General features: G+C 34.3%; 1 protein-coding gene across 1 annotated transcript in view; it reads left to right on the plus strand.

Annotated features, from left to right (window-relative positions):
* Positions 1 to 1,113: 1,113 nt before the first annotated feature.
* Positions 1,114 to 17,183, plus strand: part of OSBPL8 (oxysterol binding protein like 8) — a gene marked incomplete at its 3' end in the record, with an annotated part of 79,517 nt that continues 63,447 nt past the window's right edge. The window contains 4 exon segments of the mRNA XM_084255896.1: positions 1,114 to 1,194; positions 8,121 to 8,123; positions 8,125 to 8,160; positions 14,371 to 14,407. Of these exon segments, the coding sequence (XP_084112022.1) occupies positions 1,153 to 1,194; positions 8,121 to 8,123; positions 8,125 to 8,160; positions 14,371 to 14,407 (118 nt within the window). The 5' untranslated portion in view covers positions 1,114 to 1,152.

Below are 17,183 nucleotides of genomic sequence, written 5' to 3' on the forward strand. Positions count from 1 at the left end.
ATATAAAAATAAAATTTATTAATTAAAAAAAATAAAAAAATAAAACATTAAAAAAAAAATCAATGACAATATTAAAAAGTCAGTGGATGGATTAAGGAATAAAATGGACTCAAGACCAAGTTCGATGATCTGGGAAATAAAGTTAATAAAGTACTTTAAGACCTGGGACACAAAAATCCAAATAAATGGAAATGGAAACTATCAAAATGAAATACAGAAGCATGGAGGTCTAATATTTGCTTAATAAAAATGCTAGCAAGAAAGAATAGAGAAGAGAAAGGCCGAAATGCTTGTAACAGAATGCGGCAGGAAATTTCCTTGCAGTCTTCAGACTGAAAAGAACTTGATTACTCCATGGTAATCAAAATGATCCACATTTCAACAAAATTCTTACATGATTTCATAACTAAATTCCTGCATGTTTCCAGTGAGGATGGAAGAGTAATATAGAAACCATCAGTGATCATTTTTCTTACTTTTTATTATCCGGTGGCAGCAGTCTCCTATACTACTAGTGACCCATAAGCACGTTGCCTTTCTTTGAGCTCCCACAGCACTTTATTTGAATGTCTCATATAGTACTTGTGTAGTAATTTATTTATGCTTATATCTCTTTTATTGGACTACACTCCTTTGCTTGGGAAGCTTGTAGCAAAACTGTTAGCTAAAGGTGGAGCTGAATGGCAATTTTATTGTTTACAAATCATGTGCTTGATAATGTTGAATTTTTATCTTATGTTGATGTCTTCTGCATATAACATCACCTGTAGGAACTAGTTGAAAATTGGTTTATAGAAAAGCAAGGAAATAGAATATTGAGGCAGGTAATAGCAACTTTTTTTATGTTATATTTAATAATGTCTTATCTGAGCTCCAAACTTAAATCCAATGGTTTGCTTGACATGTCCACTTGAATATTGATTAGACATCTGAAACTTAACACACCCCAAACTAAACTTCTGATTTATGTTTACCCCAATAACCTTAGCCTGAAATGACTTCTCCCTCCTAATATACTTAGAGCTTTATTTTCCATTTATCACAATTTTCTGCCAGTCTAATACATATGATTTTTTTCCCCCTAGGAATACCACAATTACAGAATGACTAAACATTAATGGAAAGAGAAGCATAAACCTATCATCTTTCACTATGGAGGCAGGTTTGGCAGATGGTGAACCTGACCGAACTTCGGTGAGTGGGTCAAATACAGCATAATAAGGTACTATCATCTACAGCTGTAAAGTGTGTGATGTGTAAGCTATGATTTTATTTTTTTAAGTGTACTTAAAACAAACTTTAAAAAAACTAAAATAATACTTCAACTTTCCTGTTGATTCTATAGTTACAGATAGCTTAAAACTTATTGACATACAGCCAGGTCATTTTTCTGATCCTTCTGCCCCATTTCCTCCTTAGCCTTCCCAGCCATGTAAAGAGTACTCCTGTAGTAGTTTGTTTGTAATTTTGCTAAAAAAACTTCTTGTTATAGTGACATCAAGAGAAAATGTTAATAGTTGAGGAAATTAAATGCCAAATATCAAGTCATGTGCAGCTATGAGCAGGTGGAGGGAATGAACCAATTAAAATAAATAAGAACTGTTGTGATGTATATTCTTTTTATAAAAATTCTTTCTATAAAACATATATTTAGGGGCCTCCCTGTTGGCATAGTGGTTAAAGACAAGTGCTATCAAGCTATTGCCAGCCACTGCAGCCGGGGTTCAATCCCCGGCCAGGGAGCTGACCCACATGGTGCAGCAGACCATGTCTTGCCCGCTGCTCCCCTCAGCAGTGTATTTCAGTAGGTCTGCCTGTTCTACTGCCCACGGTGGTGAATCCTCTCATCCCCTCACCTCTGACTTACACCCCAGTTCTTGTATGCATAAATAAATCTTAAAAAACAACAACAGGGCCTCCCCGGTGGCGCAGCGGTTGAGCCCTGGGCTGCGAAGCTGCCCATAGCCTCTGCAGCGCCAGTTCAATCCCCAGCCACCGGGCAAGGGTCCCACATGGTGCGCAGACCTCTCCTGCCACCCCCTGCTCCCCTCAGCAGTGTATCATCGGTATGCCTTTACTGTTTCCCACTCTGGCTCTGGTGAATTCTCTCACCCTCCCGTACTTCTGACTGTACCCAGTGCTTGTATAAATAAATAAATAAATAAATAAATAAATAAATCTTTTTAAAAAATCTTTAAAAAAAAAACCAACAACAAAAATACATATTTAATAAACACTGCTGCTTTGTGATTGTGACTGAATTATATTTGAAATTAGAGTAAATAAGTAAGGGTGGTAATTAGGTATACCTTACCCAATAAGTAAAAAATGAAATTCACCAGTAGGGTAGGTTAAATGATGACTTGTCATTACAAAAATCTTTTGCTCGAGTATAAAATCATTTTTAATTTTCATGTTTTGAGAGATTCCATTAAATACTGGTTTATAGGGTCTTTATTAGGAGTATTTCTATTACTTAAAGTAAGGGTACCACTGGCTAAAATGTTATAACTTGGTAACTGATTCGTTCGGTAGTAGATTTATTGGCAAATTTACATGGTTAGAGTAATGCAGGGGCCAGCTTTCTTTAAAATTATATTGCTATGGAGATGAGAGTCACTATTACATTGAAGTGTCTGTAAATTTTAATTTAGTGAATGTCCTTTGTTCAGTCTCAAATCTAGCAATAGTTTAATGATTGATAGCAAATTGCAGTTTTGCTTACTTGTATTAACTGGATTTCAACCTTTCTTGAATTTTTTGTTCAAACTTGTCTAAGATTCTGTAATGGTAAAAGAAAAAGTTAAACTTTAAAATGATAACTTGGGAATAGGGAATAAAATAGACATGGATATAACTTGGTTTATGAAGAAGGTTATTGTCATGGCGATTAATGGAAACCTGATGGTAGGTCATTTTATTTTCACTATGGCTTAAGAAAAAAAGTTAAGATTAAAGCCTTATCTTAAAATATGATGTTTTTTAATTTGTTTAAATGAGCTTTCTGATTTCTTTTTGTTTAAATACATTTAATCTCCTTGTGATAATAAAAATACCACTAATAATAATAGCCATTTTCTAAGAATACACTTTGTCAGAATGACTTCATAAAACCATTAAAGGTAGATACTTGTTTATTTTAGAGATAAGAGTTTATAGATAGAGAAATAGGCTTGGGAATGTTAATTATCTTGTTGACAAGTTCATAGAGTAGTGGAACTGAGGGCTGTCTGAATATTATTTTGCCACTAGCTATTGACTATGTATCTTTACGAGCAGAATTGCTTAAAATGAATTGTTACCTTTTAAAAGTAACAATTAGTAGATAGTAATTAATAGTTTTAAATATCTTTTTTTTTAAAAGATTGATTTATTTATGCATACAAGAGCTGGGGTACAGGCCAGAGAGGCGGGGGGTGTGAAGAGCCACCAGAGACAAGTGGGGACAGAACAGGCAGACTGACTGAAATACACTGCTGAGGGGAGCAGCGGGCGAGACAGGAGAGGTCTGCCTGCCATGTGGGTTTCTCCCTGGCCGGCCGGGGATTGAACTCATGCTGCAGAGGCTGTGGCTTGCTTCATAGTGTGGTGCTTAACCCATTGTGCTACCAGGGAGGCCCAGTTTTAAACATTTTTTATTCTAAAATCTGTTGCTGTTAAGAGAGTAGAGTAAGTTATTTAAAAAAAAAAAAAGTGAGCAGTTTTCTTCTTGTTCTTTAAGCTTCTATGAAATATTGTAGCTCATTTTACAGAGAATCCAAATAATTTCACTGTGAACTACTAAAATATTCTGTATTTGAAACTGATCTTGAGGTACACTTTTGACTGGATTACCTATTAACAAAATAGCACCTTTTTACTGCATGGCCAACTCTAGTTACTGTTTAGTATCTAGAAGTGGATAAGAAAAGAATATGTGCCCTGTATACATTTAGCTACATAACCTGAGCTCTACTGCTTTGTTGTGTGACCTGTTATTAAATTCGCTAGGTTTCCTCATTTATTAAATATAAGTAATAGTTATGAACCAGAGACACTCTATGGGGGCTGGGGGGCGGGGAAAGGAGGGCTTGGGGTCAAAATAAGGGGCTTGTAATTGTAAGGGGAATATAAAAATAAAATTTAAATAATAAATAAATAAGTAAAGGAAAAAATATAATAATAATATCTACCTCCCAGACTTGTTTTGAGTTTTAATTGAGAAAATATGTCTTATTATAAAGTGCATGTTATAAAGCTGTGTACATTGTAAATATCTCCAAAATAAAAATTACTGTTATTGTAACTATTAACATTGAAACATCTCTCCAAAATGATAAATAATTAAATCATGGGAGAAGTAATAAAGTGCACTGAAAAAACCTAGGTTATTCATTAATTTTCACTTTATACTTTCTCTGAATTTCAGTTTTTCTATCTAGAACACTGAAACAAATAGTCTACTTCAAGAAAAAATAATAGTCAGTAATATTAACTCTACCTACTTGACAGGGATAATATGATTTAGTGAAAGCAGAAAGTTCTTCTGAATAAAAAGTTGCATATCAGTATGAGGTGGTAATGTTTTTTTTAAATCTGATTGCTGCACTGCTTTTTAAAATATAACTAGCAAATGTTTTTTGAATTCATTCAAAGTACTGTGCAGGTGAAGGCGATGCCAAGATATAGACAATGTAATCTGTCTGATTTACATTTATGTTGTGAAGCTTAGTGGAGAATTAGATGATGAGGCAATAAGAGCATTTACAAAGTATTAAATGAGGAACACAAACAAGGTACAGTTTACAAGTTGTAAAGATTGAGTCCTCCCTGTAATGCTGGGATAGTTAGAGAAACTTTGTTAAGAAAACAACTGGGAGTAAGGTAATAGGAATGTTAGGGTTGAAAATAAACAAGTATAGCATTTTAAGAATAGCTAGAGGCTAGATTAATGGAGGTCAAGATTTTTTTCAAGGAAAAATGAATGGAAAATTGAGTGAGGTAGATTGGAAGGGGAGAATGGTGTTAACAAAACTAATGATTCATGTAGCTCATAGAGATCACACTTGAAGGGATTTTAAACTTGATTCTTTGGGCAGGTATGTCATTGAATTTTTTTATGCAGATAAATAATATTAATATGGACATAAGTCAATCTTACTTTAGTGCCCATTCCTTTAATTTTCTTCCATGAGAAGTTACTCTGTATTTTTTAAAAATTAATTTGCTTATTAGTTTGGTCGTGTACAGTTCTAATTTTTTTGTTAGTGTTTGTCTTAGGTAGTAATTACTGAAAAATATGGATTGAATCTCTTTATGTGGCACTAATGTACTTCAGAATACAAGTTACATTTACTATATATCTTAAAAAATTTTTTAATAAAGATTATTTATGCATACAAGAGCTGGGGTACAGGTAAGAGATGCAGGGATGAGAGGATTCACCAGAGACAGAGTGGGGAGCACAACAGGCAGATTGACTGAAATATACTGCTGAGTGGAGCAGTGGGTGAGTCAGAGGTCTACTGCGCCATGTGGGTTGCTCCCTGGCCAGCCGGGGATGGAACTTGTGCTGCAGAGGCTTCGGATTGCTTCATAGTGCAGTGCTTAACCCCTTGCACCACCAGGGAAGCCCTTAAAATGTTTCTTAAAGTTCAACATTTATACCCCTTTCAAAATTAACAACTAAGGAATGTTGAAAATATAAGAGCCAAGTGTTTAGCAGTAATAGGTTGAGGTAGACTAAATAAGTGAAATATCCTTTAAATTTAAAAAAATGGAATATGTTCCTGACCTTAATCAAGTACTTTATCTTTAAAATACCTATTTTCTGTTATTGGAGGAAATAGCTTTATAAGGTAGTTTTAAAAATGTACTATATAAATGACTTTTAGAAGAGAATAAAAGTTTTTAAAATATGTATGAGTCTTTATAGTATTTTAGGAGTTTTCAATTGAGAAAATCTCTCTTAATATTCTAATTTAAATTGGGTACTTTAAATCAAAAGTTCTGCAGTGGAAGGAAATGCAATGATGATTCAGTTGAGTAATTCTCAGAATATAGTAAATGAGCATCTTCCTAATGTGCCTAGAGATGATCCAACTTCCTGAAACTTTGATTCTTACATACTTACTTGGTGAGTATTTAATTATAATTGAGATTTGGTGCTTATAAAGTAAAATTGTATTTTATTAGAGTTTACTGAAAGATTTAAATCATATTCTCAGAAGTGTAACATTCAACAACATTGTCTAGCTTATTTTATGGGCAAATTAATAGAATTGTACCAGTTTTGATGACATCAACTATTACTTCGAGTGGGTCACAGTTTCTAAATGTTGCTATTTTTCTTCCCTTTTTATAAATACTATTTAGTTTCATTATTATCATCATTGATTTAGTATATATGTGTTGCTAATGATAGCGTATTTTTGGTGTACAATTTCCAAATAACTGGCCTTTCAGTTATTTATGCCTTCAAGTCCAGTTAGAAATGATCCATATGCCAATTACTAAGCCTCTTGGAACATTTTTGTATAGTGACTCTTGGTTGTTCTTCCTAGATTCCATCCCCTCTTCCCTAAAATGAGAAAGGATGGGAAAGAAGGACTGTGTAGTCTCTTATTTCATTTATAATAAATGGGCCTTGGTTAAAATTTGAGGGTCACCAAATTTGGGGTGTGCGTGTGTGTGTGTGTGTCCCTAATAATTGAGTATCTTTGAGACCTGCCTACTGAGTGTTTGGCTAATGTTTAAATACTTAAGACTTTTTTCTGTAGAAGCCATTGTGCTTTTCTTTCTATTTAATGAAGATTATGCTACCAGAAGAATCTCTTGTGAACCCGAGTCCTGTGGCTACTTTTCTTCTCTTTGTCTTTATGAGAAACACAGAGATCATTTAGTCTAATGATTCTGCCTAATGTGAAACTTCTATCTATAGTGTCTTACACAGCTGGTCATCTAGCCTTGGCATGAACACATGCAGTTATAGATAACTCATTCTCTCAAAAGGCAGTTCAAATCATATACTTGTAAAAGACTTCTCTGTTAAATTTTACCATTGGTCACTACACTGGTTTCCTCTAGGTCCTGTTAACAGGTGACCACAAATTTCGTGGCCTCAAACAACACAATTTTAATATCAGAAGTCTAAAAGCAAGGTGTGTTCCCTTTGAAAGTCCTGAGGGGAGGATCTGTTTCCTTGCTTACCAGTACCTTGAGGTTATAGTCCATTGACTCCTGTATCTTCAGCCTCTGTGTACTACTCACTTTAAGGACCTCCTTCCTATAAGGACCCTTGTGATTATGTGGGACCCTTGCCCATAACCCCATCAGTCTCTCTGCCCCATCCCCTGCACCCTACTCTTAATCCCTCTGATAACCATTATCTTGTAGGAGGATTGATCAGATTTGAGGGGAAAAGAGAGACTCAGATAACTTGAGGGTGCAGTCTGTGTGTCCAGAAAATATGTGGTACCATTGGAAGAATTGGGCTGTGGTGTGGTTTCTGAGGAAAACTAATGACTGCCAGTATTTGACATAAAGCTGCTTTTGCAACAATGTTTATACAGGTAGCATTGTTTTGAAATAGTTTTGGAGGTAGGCTTGATTTCTGAAGAAAAAACTTGGCAGTTACCTGAATAAGTAATAAATAAGCCTTGTGTGTGAATGAAATATACAGGAAAGGAGCAGGAAGAGAAGGCACAACAGATAGTTAAGGACAGAGCCTGGTTATGGCTGGCTATTCTTTTTATTGAATGAGAGGACAAAATGGAGGCAGGAAAATAGGAGAAGGCAAACCAGAACAGTGGAGTATTGTAGAAACTAAGGGAAGACAGGGCTTACATGATAAAAAGGCTGGTAGAATTAAATACATGCAGGGAGGATAAGAATTGATAAAAACCCAGAATCTGCCAGAAAGGGCTTTACGTGTTGACAGAATGATGTTAATTTCCTGATGCCCCATGATTTTAAAAAAATTCAGTTTCCAATATAAAGGTATTATTGTACCTTTCTTTGTTCTTGTAACTCTTCAAAGATTAACGCACCACTTAATATATTTTATAAACTGTGGGTGCGCTCTAGATTCAGATTCAGGTATATGAGATTAAACCACTCCTGAGAAAAATATCTTTTTTTAGATCTTTTCCATATTCAGAAGTCGCTGAAGTTCAAGAGCCAGTGAGTAATATATGGTGCTATCTTTGAAATGTTAACATTTTTGTATTTTTCTAGGCTTTCAAGTTGAATTATTAAAATGTGTTTTTCATTGTATCCAGTCCTAGATGATTATGTCATTATAGAAGTAGCTAACATTGATAGAAAAGGTCAGTTTAAAAAGTTTTCAGCTTTTCCAAAAATGAATAGGTTAAATCTTTTTTAAACTAAATAACTCACACCAATGAACATGTTTAAACAATACAGAAAAACATGTAAAGTGAAATACAACTATATAAAGGTTACCACTGTCACTATTTTGGTTTCTTCTTTTGTAAGTTTCTTCATTGTGTATATCTTACATAGAAAATTTTATAAAAATAAGATCACAGCATACAAACTTTTTAATAGCCTACTTTTATTTATTTATTTATTTTAAGGATTTATTTATTTATTTATACAAGCACTGGGAACAGTCAGAAGTACGGGAGGGTGAGAGAATTCACCAGAGCCAGAGCAGGGAACAGAACAGGCAGACCGACGAAGTACACTGCTGAGGGGAGCAGCGGGCGGCAGGAGAGGTCTGCACGCCATGTGGGACCCTGGCCCGGTGGGTGGGGATCGAACCGGTGCTGCAGAGCCTGCAGGCAGCTTCGCAACCCCAGCGCTCAACCGCTGCGCCATCCGGGAGGCCCTTAGCCTACTTTTAAATGCCAATATATAATGGATGTTTTTCTGTGAGTGGAGAAAAAAATTTAGTGACCATGTAGTATTTCATTGTGTGAATATGTTGTTATTGTTTATGTACATAAATATCTGTTTTAAATAGACCATTGCTTCAGGTTACTACAAATGAGAAATATTTATAGATACCTCTTTTTGAATATTTCAGATCATCACCTTAGTATACATTCTTAGAAGTGGAATTGCTGAGTGAAAGTGATTAGGTTATTCTTAAAGAACTGTCTGACAGGTCAGATCATATTCCCTAACAGTGATAGGCTCTAGTTCCCAGAAAAGTATTCCCTTAAATTCTCTCTTGTAAAATTCAAGGATAAAATGTGCATGTGTGTTTTACAGATGATTGCAGGAATATGAAAAATTCGGTTAAGTATAGAGGAGAGTGATGACTTCTGTTGAAAGAATAAATAGATCACAGCTGCATTATATAATTCTCACTGAAATTTCTTACTCTAAGGGCCAAAGATAACACTAAATAGAGCACTCTTGAGATGTCTTATATAGTTCTCCTGCAGAAATGTGGTTTTTGAGAGCCAGGTTCAGGAAGGAATATAACATTAATTTTATTGGGAGAAGAGGTGCCACCTGCTTGAAACTTTATTTTCAAGTTGTACCTGTCAGTGCTCGATAAGCCCTTTGTGCTTTGTTCAGCTCAAAAGATGACTTTAGTCAGACCAGTATGTGTGTTAGAGGGAAGTACTGTGTTAAAGGCAATGGAATTTAAAAGCTATAGATGTCATGGGATTATAGGATGGCCATCTGTACTGTATTGTTCAGGACTGAGTGTTTTCTCAGGATGTAGGGTGTGTTTGTGAATTTCTGCTTATTCCTTTACATTACTTAAAGATTGCCAAGTTTTATGCTAATTACAGGTGGTGTGGCAAACTATTGGAAGTACAATAAAATGGAAGCACATGTTGGCAGTGTTCTTTTTCTGAGATTTTTAGACTAAAATCAGTGAAGATTTAAGTAATGACTTTCATGCTTTAAATTATAGTACATTTGTAGCATGTAATGAATAATAATTAGTAAAAATTCAGAGCATTTTATTATTTCATTATTATATTACTATTTATTTTACTATTTATATTACTATTAGCCCATACCTGTTGGCAACATGGAGAATTTATATAATAAAATTATTGAGATAACTGTGGATTTTGTCTAAGGGATAATGGTAAATTACTCAAGTAGAAAAATGTTTTTCTGTCATGTCTTAATGTTTTTTCCTCTAAAACAAGCTGAGAAGGTGCTATATTCTTTGAGATTCTAGTAATATCTTGGTTCTCCAGAAAAAGCCAAGAAGAGTGACTAGCTTTTTATTTTTTTCAATATAAGATAGCTAACTTCACATTGTCTTTATTCTTGTGTGATACAGCATGGCACTGCACCAGATCCCAAAAATAGTAAGAATAAGAAGTCAATGTGTAGACTAGCCATGTGCAGAAGATTTGTGATGGGAGTTATTTGGTAAAAATGATATGTAATAGTCAAAAACTTATATTCCATTTCTTATTAGCATCATTTGCAAGCAACTGTGGGAAGATTTCATTTGTATCCCGATGCAGTATTTTTGTTTCCATTCCTTGAGGAGAAGGTTTCTGAAGCATGCTTATTTTCATGGTGTTTCTGATTTTATTTGGGGTGTTTCAGCTTGATGTTCTGTTGTCTTTTTATAATATATGTCTTCTGATGCCTGTTTTTTTATCTTTTGGCCTTTTTAAATCTCCTGTGAGTAAGCCATTCAGGTCATAATCACTAATTTTCACACATACCATAATTTACATTGTTTTCTGTTTCCCTCTCTGGGTCTGTATGTCCAGTTGCCTACTTGACATTTTGACTTGGATGTCTCACAGGCATTTCAAACTTAACCTGTCCTAAACCGAACACTTACACTTTTCCCTATAAACTAGCTCTTCTCACTAACAGTCTGTCTCACATAATAGAAGTTCCATCTCTCCATGTGCTCAAATTCCAACACTTGACATAATTTTAATTCCTATTTTTTAGTATATTTTACCTCATACTTGGTCTGTTTTGAAATCCTATTGGCCCTACCTTCAAAATATATTCAAAACTTGGGCCTCCCCAGTGGTGCAGTGGTTGAGCGGTGGGTTGCAAAACTGCCCGCAGCCTCTGCAGCGCCAGTTCGATCCCCGGCTGCTCCCCGGCCACTGGAGGAGGGTCCCACATGGCGCGCAGGCCTCTCCTGCCGCCCGCTGATATCCTCAGCAGTGTACCTCAGTCCTTCTGCCTGCTCTGCTCCCCGCTCTGGCTCTGGTGAATTCTCTCACCCTCCCACGTTTCTGACTATATCCAGTGCTTGCATAAATAAATAAATAAATCTTTATATATATATATATATATATATTCAAAACTTGACTAATACTCATGACTGACTACTATCCTCTTGGTTCAGGTCTCCTTCCTTTCTTCCTAGATTATTATAGTAACCTAACTTATTATGTCATTGTCCTTCTATTCTAGACTAGAATAGTCTAGTCTAGAATAATAGCCAGAGGGATGCTGTTAAAATATGAGTAAATCATGTCACTCCTTTTCTCAGAATCATTCAATAGTTCTCCATCATGTTCAGAATAAGACCAAAGTCTTGAGTAGGCCCAATAAAGTCTTACACAGTCTGGTACCCATTAACTTATTTGTTGGTTTTTTTTTTGTATTTTTTATATTAATTTTTTTATTTTTTTACATCATTGTTCATTTTTAAACAATATTTGCTTCCCCTCATCCCCTCAGATGTAGTCCCCATGGGATTTCCTTCCCCAGTGCACCATGCACCATCACCTCAGTCCCCTGTGCTCCTCCCTCCCTCCCTCTAATCCCTCTCCCTCCTCCTCCCCTGCAGGATGTCTCTGATTTATAATTGTCCATTTTTGCTTTGTTATTATTTTTTTACACTGATGTCTTATTTGGTTCCCCCATATTCCTGCTATTAGTGAAATCATGCGATATTTTTCTTTTTCCTTCTAGCTTATTTCACTGAGCATAATTCCTTCTAGTTCCATCCACGTTGCTGCAAATGGCATGAGTTTATCTTTTTTGATTGCTGAATAATATTCTATTGTGTATTAATGCCACATCTTCTTGATCCATTCGTCTATTTTTGGGCATTTGGGCATTTGGGAGTGCAAACTCGTCCAACCGCTATGGAAAGCTGTCTGGAGGTTCCTCAGTCGACTAGAAATGGAGTAATTCCACTACTAGGGATCTACACAAAGGACACAAAAACATTGATTCAAAAGAACACCTGTACACCTATGTTAATTGCAGCACTGTTTACAATAGGTAAAATCTGGAAACAACCCATTAACTTATTTGACTTCATGTACAACTCTCCTACTTGCTCATTGTATTCCAGACTCTCTTAAAACCTTATAACTTTTCCCCAAACATGCCAGACTTGCTCCCATCCCAATCCTCTGTTCTATACTTGCTCCTCCCTCTGCCTGGAATAATCTTCCCTTTATGTCTTCATGGTAAGTTCCCTCGTTGTATTTAATCATCTTTGAATAGAGTAGTAAAGTCTTAGGCTATCTAAAATTTTAACTCTCACTTCCCTGAAATTTTATATGTCCCCACTCTCTGCTTATTTTCCCTTAGTATTTATACTATATAACAATTTTTTTTACTTGTTCATTATGTTATTGTTTATCTCTCCCACTAAATCATAACCACCACAAGGGCAGAATTTTTCATCTTTTTATTCCCTGCTCTCTCCATGCTAAAATTATTCCCATCTACATAGTAGGCACTAAGTAAATGTTTGAGTGAATGGATGACTAGATAGATGGATGGATCAATAATTAGAATAGTGTTTATTTTGATTATCCTCCAGTGTTTCAGTCTGAAAAAAATGAATCTAATAGAATGAGATTTATATAACATAAACGTGCTTGAGAATAAACATTGAATGTCAGCATAACTTGGAATAAATAGAAGTTACTGTGTATGCTAGGATAATTTGCCTGGGAGTACACAAGGTAGGATTACTGTTGCAAAGAATTTGACATAATGCTTTGACTCAACAAAATTTGAAAATATAACAGAATTATAGAATGGAAGTGAAATTACTCTTTCATTCTATATAGACCAAATCATCTGAATAGTCTATTCAGAACCGACCAACTCAGAAAAAAACTTCAAATGTCAAATATGACCAACCTTGTGAAATTATATACTTCTCTCTTTCTCTCTATCCTTAGGCCCAACTCTTTCTTTTTGGAAGTTACTGGTAAATCTAGGGAAACTAGTAATTATTCATATCAATGCAGGAAGATTTCTTAGAAGATGTCTGTCAAGTTGTGAAGTTTGCCACAGTTGTCTCTGTTAGTTTCCTAAGTTATTTTGGTTTTCCAGTATTACATTAGTTATTTATTGGTGTGTAACAAATTATCCCGAAATTCAATGCTACAAAGCAACAAACAACTGCTACCAGATTTTTTGGGGGAGGTGGGTGATGGTCACAGCCAACTAAGATTCCCTCATTTCCTTTAAATAAGACTAAGCTATACTGTAATCAGTGTGAAATTTGTTGTTGCTTTAGTTTTAATATATTACCATACTTGGTATTTGAAACAAAGAGGACTCTTTCTATCAAGGGAGATCAGAACAATGTCCATAGGCAACATTTAGCATAATGTTGTATATTTAAAAAGTTACTAGACAAAAAAAATCAACGGTCTTTTTCCTGTTTTTTTTTTTTTTAGTTGATTACAAGTTATTTATTTTAGAATTGGATCTCTGATTTCCTAGAAAACAGTAGTAACTCCAGATGTTTGATATCTAATGGGTGCTGTAAAAATATTGTCTGACCAAAAAAAAAAAAAATACAGCTCATCTTTCTGATCAATATTACTCTTTGCTTTTGTGCTTTTCAGGGAAAGAAATGTTCTTTGTTGATGTCTTGTTAAACTTTGCACAATGCTTGGCATGTAATAAGCACGCAATAAATGTTCCTTTTTGTAGAAAAAACAGACTGTATGAATCGCTATGTAGTATTAAGTGCTTTCATAGCATGCACAACTAATACATGATAGTGCATGGTTGTTTCATATTTTTATGCCACTTTAATTTAAAGAATAAATAACTTTTGGCTCTCCCTTCTATCTCTAAATAATTTTTATCACTCCTAAACCATGTCTTGAATTATAACTGAAAGTAATTTTTGACGAGTTTTTCAAACCAAAATAGATCACTTGGGTGATTTTATTTTTTTCTTCCCATCTCTATTTTCCAAAATTAAAACAAATTTTTGATAATACCTAAGTCAAGATCTTTTTTTTTAATGTGTGGAAAAGGAATTTCCTTGTGAATTATAATTTTTAGGATTGATATGCATGTGCTTTCTACTTATAAACTAATGCTATTTTCCTTGTCCTTTTGTTTCACTGCTGCTTCCATCCTGATGCGTTTTGCTTCTTCCTGGTTTGGATTGTATTTGTTTGCTGCTCAATTACCCTGCATTAAAAGCTTCTTGGTGATAGCAAAGATGTCCTTGGGCCATCAAGTAAGTAGCTAAAGTTTGAATGGCATGTTGGGGACATGATAATATTTTGGTGTGTACTTATAAAAGACATACGGTATTTCTCTTAATTATTAAATCTTTTAATTGTTCTTTCCACGCATTGAAATACAAAGAAATGGTCATTCATTGCCTGTATGTTGTCAGTGGGATTGATAGACTGTGTATTTACATCTTGATAATCTAAAGATGGATTATTTAGTCAATTATTAAACTCATAATTTAGAACCTCTTCATAATAATTTCTTTCTACAGCCATAACAAAACATAGTTCAGATTGCTTTGAAGCAGGATATGGTACAAAAAATTCATGGTAATATGAAAATGAGAAATAGCCTATTTTTTCAGAATTTTTATGTAGTACATAATTTGGTCATAAAAATTCTATTTAATATACTTTGGATGTTAGTAAAACATGACTGATCTTAGGGATTTAGGAGGTATACCCTTTAAAGTTATGTCCAAAAAATTGTATTTGAACATTATGGTAGCTTTGGGGGATACACAATGAATAAAATATGTGTCCTGCATTTCAAGATCATTATAGTCTAACTGGGGAGTTACACCCATGAACAGATCATTTCAAAGCATTATCATAGGGACAACTTTTGTATTAAATATCTTAGAATTATTGAGGTGAATATTAAACAAATCTAATAGAAGATTAATTTTATAATAAAGAATCTATAGCTAAGAACTTAAAATATCCAAGGAGTTTGTATTGGTTACTAGCTTTATCTGCCTGCTACTGGTTTTCAAAAATCAGAACAAAACAATCATTTGGCTGAATTCAAGTCTAACCAAATAATTACAATTTTCTGCATCATAAGTCCAACAAAGATGTTAACTTTATCAAAGATTACTTTACTTTCACTACAAAGTACAATCAGCAGAGGGCACTGTAATGCTGTCTTTAGTAGGTGAGGCGTTGGTTGTAATATCACAGTGTATACTGGGATCATACATTGATTGATTCCTCAAATCTATCCAGTCATTTACCAAGTGTTGTCAGTTTTATGCCAAAGACTATAGATAAAAACAAAATCATTGTCCTTCCTGAGTTTATATTCAAATGGCCTACTATTATGCAAATAATGTAGACTGTCAAAATGATTTTTGTATTATACAGATCCTCTTTTGTCTGATTAGCTGTTAATGTTTGTTAATGTTTGTGAATGGAGAAAACAAATAAAAATTGAATTTCTATTTTTTTTGAAAGGAGTACATTCTGTATATTGCTGTTTCTGCAGTCCCTCTCATTTTAATGTTATCAACATTAATACCTCAATTAACAGAGGTTAAAAAAGCATGAAAAGAACTAAATTTACACTTCTCAAACTATTTCCCTTTTTTTATAGTTGAAGTTAAGTAAGACATAGAAACCTACCCCTACTAATGGAATGCTAATGTATTCTTTAACTCATAAATATGAGTTGTGTTCTCATAATATATTTTACATTAGCCTTAATGTACTGTCTGATATTATAAAAGAATGTGTGTAGCATATGTGAAAAAATCTATTCATATAAGTGACTGTTGAACCTGAACCTACCACTACACTTAAGAACTTGAATCTTATGGATATCTCACATCCATGTATGTGTTCTCATTGCAATGTCTGTGCCTGCCCCACAGAGGTGACAATTACTTTATGTTTTTAGTTTATCACTTTCTGGTTTTGGGTTTTTTTTTTTAAAGAGTTCATTTTTTGTCAACTTTATTAAAGTGTATGACAAAAAATAGAATGTACTTATTTGTTGAAAACTTAAGGAGTTTTGATAAATATCTCCACCAAAGTAATTACAATCCATATCAAAATACAAAACATTTGTTATTGAGAACATTTACTTCTGCCCCTTTGCATTTAATTTCTCTATCCCCATTCAAGGCAACTGTCACTAGTCACTTGTCATTGTTGAATAAGCCTGACTAGGATTTGCATGTGAGAATTACTTTCTGAAATTTTACATGTATGTATATACATAATACATTTACATATATACTATATAATGCATTTATGATATTATAGTTATATATAAAGGCACTCACCTATATCTACATATTTTTATTTTATTTTATTCATTTATTTTTTTAAGATTTATTTATTTATTTATACAAGCACTGGGTACAGTTAGAAGCGCGGGAGGGTGAGAGAATTCACCAGAGCCAGAACAGGCTGACGAAGTACACTGCTGAGGGGAGCAGCGGGTGGCAGGAGAGGTCTGCGCACCATGTGGGACCCTCGCCTGGCGGCCGGGGATTGAACCCATGCTGCAGAGGCTGCGGGCAGCCTTGCAACCCAGCACTCAACTGCTGCGCCACCAGGGAGACCCCATATTTTTATTTTAAAAGTATATATGTATCACTAAATTTTGCTTAGTTCTTAATTTTTTATTATAGCTGTTTTACATATAAAATGTCATTTATGTTAATAGTTATATGTTTGCCAGACAAAATTCCCTTGAATTCCTCCATTTTGCTGTAAATGGCAACATTTTGTCTTCCTTTGTGGCTTAATAATATACCATTGTGTGAATATGCCACATTACAGATCCATTCCTCTTATCAGTGGGCACTTAAGTTATTTCTATGTCCTAGCTATTATAAATAATGCTGCAGTAGACATTCTTAGTATGTGGAATGAAGCTAGGGATCTATTATTTCAATACAGATTATCAATTATTTTTATCATTAATTGAATTATCTTTCTTTTCCTTACATCTAACATATATATAGGCTCTACACATGCATGGGTTTGTTT

This window comes from Talpa europaea (assembly GCF_964194135.1).
Source record: "Talpa europaea genome assembly, chromosome: 15".
In the NCBI taxonomy this organism is placed as follows: Eukaryota; Metazoa; Chordata; class Mammalia; order Eulipotyphla; family Talpidae; genus Talpa; species Talpa europaea.